Source organism: Ricinus communis, chromosome 2 (assembly GCF_019578655.1).
Source record: "Ricinus communis isolate WT05 ecotype wild-type chromosome 2, ASM1957865v1, whole genome shotgun sequence".
Taxonomy (NCBI): domain Eukaryota; kingdom Viridiplantae; phylum Streptophyta; class Magnoliopsida; order Malpighiales; family Euphorbiaceae; genus Ricinus; species Ricinus communis.
In genome coordinates, this window is record NC_063257.1 from 10,801,959 (window position 1) to 10,804,334 (window position 2,376).

The 2,376-nt window shown below is 35.8% G+C and overlaps 1 protein-coding gene across 3 annotated transcripts; it reads right to left on the bottom strand.

The window, feature by feature from the left end:
• Positions 1-628: 628 nt before the first annotated feature.
• On the bottom strand, positions 629-2,376 carry LOC8281349 (UMP-CMP kinase 3). Of its 3 annotated transcripts, none has more exons than XM_015720926.3 (8): positions 2,252-2,376; positions 2,104-2,166; positions 1,743-2,013; positions 1,546-1,663; positions 1,279-1,453; positions 1,116-1,196; positions 915-1,022; positions 629-813 (listed from the first exon to the last, which is right to left on the bottom strand). In XM_015720926.3, exons 2-8 carry the CDS (start codon positions 2,131-2,133, stop codon positions 673-675), a joined length of 924 nt encoding a protein of 307 aa, XP_015576412.2. In that variant the 5' UTR covers positions 2,134-2,166; positions 2,252-2,376; the 3' UTR covers positions 629-672. The 3 variants fall into 3 exon arrangements, with proteins under 3 accessions (XP_015576412.2, XP_002521756.2, XP_048226524.1); XM_002521710.4 differs by having other exon boundaries at positions 1,279-1,435; positions 2,252-2,368; XM_048370567.1 differs by lacking the exon at positions 2,252-2,376 and having other exon boundaries at positions 2,104-2,245.

Here is a 2,376-nt window from a genome sequence, read left to right on the forward strand (position 1 = left end):
CTTGTCCGTGGTTTTTACCCTAATTTGTTTAGGAGTTTTCCACGTAAATCTGTGTGTTCTACTGTGTATTTTGTCTTACTTTATCTTTATTTTCTCAAATTATTAGCTGTGATTTTACTCTATCAGGTTCATATTTTTCTACATGATCCTATTATTTTTAGTGCATTTCAAGGTGGCGATGCTAGCGGTGATTCAGCCAAAGAAGAGGATCCGTTCAATAAAACTTCAAACGCTTCATTTCAGTTCTACCCTCAAAGGTGGCAGAAACTTCAGAAGCATTGCAAGGTCAAGAAGTGTAGTGTTCTTCTGCTGTGAACTCATCAATTGTCAAATATAGGCACTAAGTAATGCTTGGTGAGTTACTTCCAATCGAAAGCACATTTCAATAGTTTGGCTTCACTCCATTTTTGGGGCAGTTTTACCTTAGCAAGATGGGTTTAAGGATCAGCGGTTACATTACAGAAACGACCTACTGTGATTTGCTCTAGTATATCATCTGTTTAGTGTTAAAAGCGTTGAAATTACTGTTCTTTTCAGGGTTAAATTGTGCATGTTGAACTATATACTGTAACTAACATAGAAGGCCATTAAGTAAAAACTTAAAAAAAGAAAAAAAGAACAATTCAGCTTCAGTACTCAATACTCAAATAATATATAACATTTACAAGATATTCATATTTTAATATTCATGATTTCCTTTTCCAATTCACAAGTAGCTTCCAACTTTCCCTCTTCAGGTTGCATTTCTGAAGCAGGGTTCAAAATGCTCTTCAGCTTCTCAAAAACCTCTTCCGTTGGCTTGGCAGCATCAACCTGAGAGTAAAAGCAGCAAAAAGATTAATTATTTAAATACTAATTTATCTTTCAAAAGCAAATCAAAAAGAAAAAAGAAAATGGTTAGAAAAAGCTTCTACCTCAGAAACTATTCCTTTAGAGCGGTAGTAATCAACCACAGGAAGTGTATGCTCTTCAAAATACTTGAACCTCTTCCTCAGTGAGTCAGGGTTGTCATCCACCCTTCCCTTCATTAATTCCCAAAATGAAAGAACACCATTACCACATTAAAGAAACTAAAAAGAATTAGTACAAATTCAAGAAAAAAGAAAGAACTCAACTTCATTCCTGCTGAGGATTCTTTTCTCTCTTTCTTCTGCAGAGCAATCAAAGAACAGAACTAGTTCTGGCTCTATATTTGTCTGCAAACCCACAAAAATTTTAAATCAAGATATTCACTTTCCTGAAAGATTTAGATAACAGAGCCAAATTGAAGGTACTTACAGCAGTTTCGAATGCAGAACGGATTTCCTCATCACGAGGAAAACCATCAAGCAAAAACTTGTCATTCCCACTTTCGTCTATTGCCTTCTGCAGTATTCTCATTGTTACATCTGAAGGAACACTCTTTCCCTCCTTTATGATGCTCTCGATCATTGGTCTGGAAACCAAAGGGTAACTAGAAAATTGTTCATTTTCATCATCAACAAACAAAAACAAGGGCATTCAAGAACTGGCATTATATGACAAATTAAAAGGCTTTCCCTATACCCATTTTCAGCATCTAATTTCATGGCTTTGCGAAGTAAATCACCACTGCTTAGATGAGTGTAGCCTATTTGTTTTGCAAGATTAGCACACTGTGTGCTCTTTCCACCACCAGGACCACCTGATTGGTCAATGCAAATGAGAAAAATGCAACTAAACATAATCCAAACTATAGTTAGTAAAGTTTCCATAATTCTCACCTAGAACAAAAACAACTCTAGGATTTCTCTTCACAGGCAGATTTTCATTTGTCATCTCCTCCGACACTGTCTTCTTTTCCACTCCCACAGACGCAATTTCATTTGTTGTCTCTTCGAACACAGGTTCTTTTTCCACTTTCTCGGACACAATTTCATTTGTCTTTTTCCCATGATGATCGGCCACAACTTCATTTGTCTCTTCCTCTTGATGATCCGACACCACTTCACTTCTCTCTTCCTCATGATCAGATATAATTTCATTTATTCCCACCTGCAATCAGATACATATACATATTCACATGCAATGTTAATGATCAATCATAATTCAACAAAGAAGATGATCAAGATTACATAAAGCTACCTCCTTTGCATCATCAAGAACTGAATCCATGACGTACAGCTTATTCAATCACTTTCACAGAATCTGCGGAACAAACACGCACATAATGTCTTTAAAAAGCATGAACCCCAATTTGAAGGTGGTGAAGAGATAGCATATAGGTACTCACAGAGGAAGTTGAAAGCTTAAGCACTTGGAAGTCAGTTGTGAATGAAAAATATGTGCAGTGTCTGTGTATATATATATATATTGTAAATGTAAGGATACATCAAAAGACAATTAACATTAATGACA

Coding starts and splice junctions, on each gene's coding strand:
- LOC8281349 (XM_015720926.3), bottom strand. CDS start 2,133: ATGGATTCAGTTCTTGATGATGCAAAGGAG. Junction 1,664..1,742: donor TAGAGTTGTTTTTGTTCTAG/GTGAGAATTATG, acceptor TTGACCAATCAG/GTGGTCCTGGTGGTGGAAAG. Junction 1,023..1,115: donor GAATCCTCAGCAGGAATGAA/GTTGAGTTCTTT, acceptor GAATTAATGAAG/GGAAGGGTGGATGACAACCC.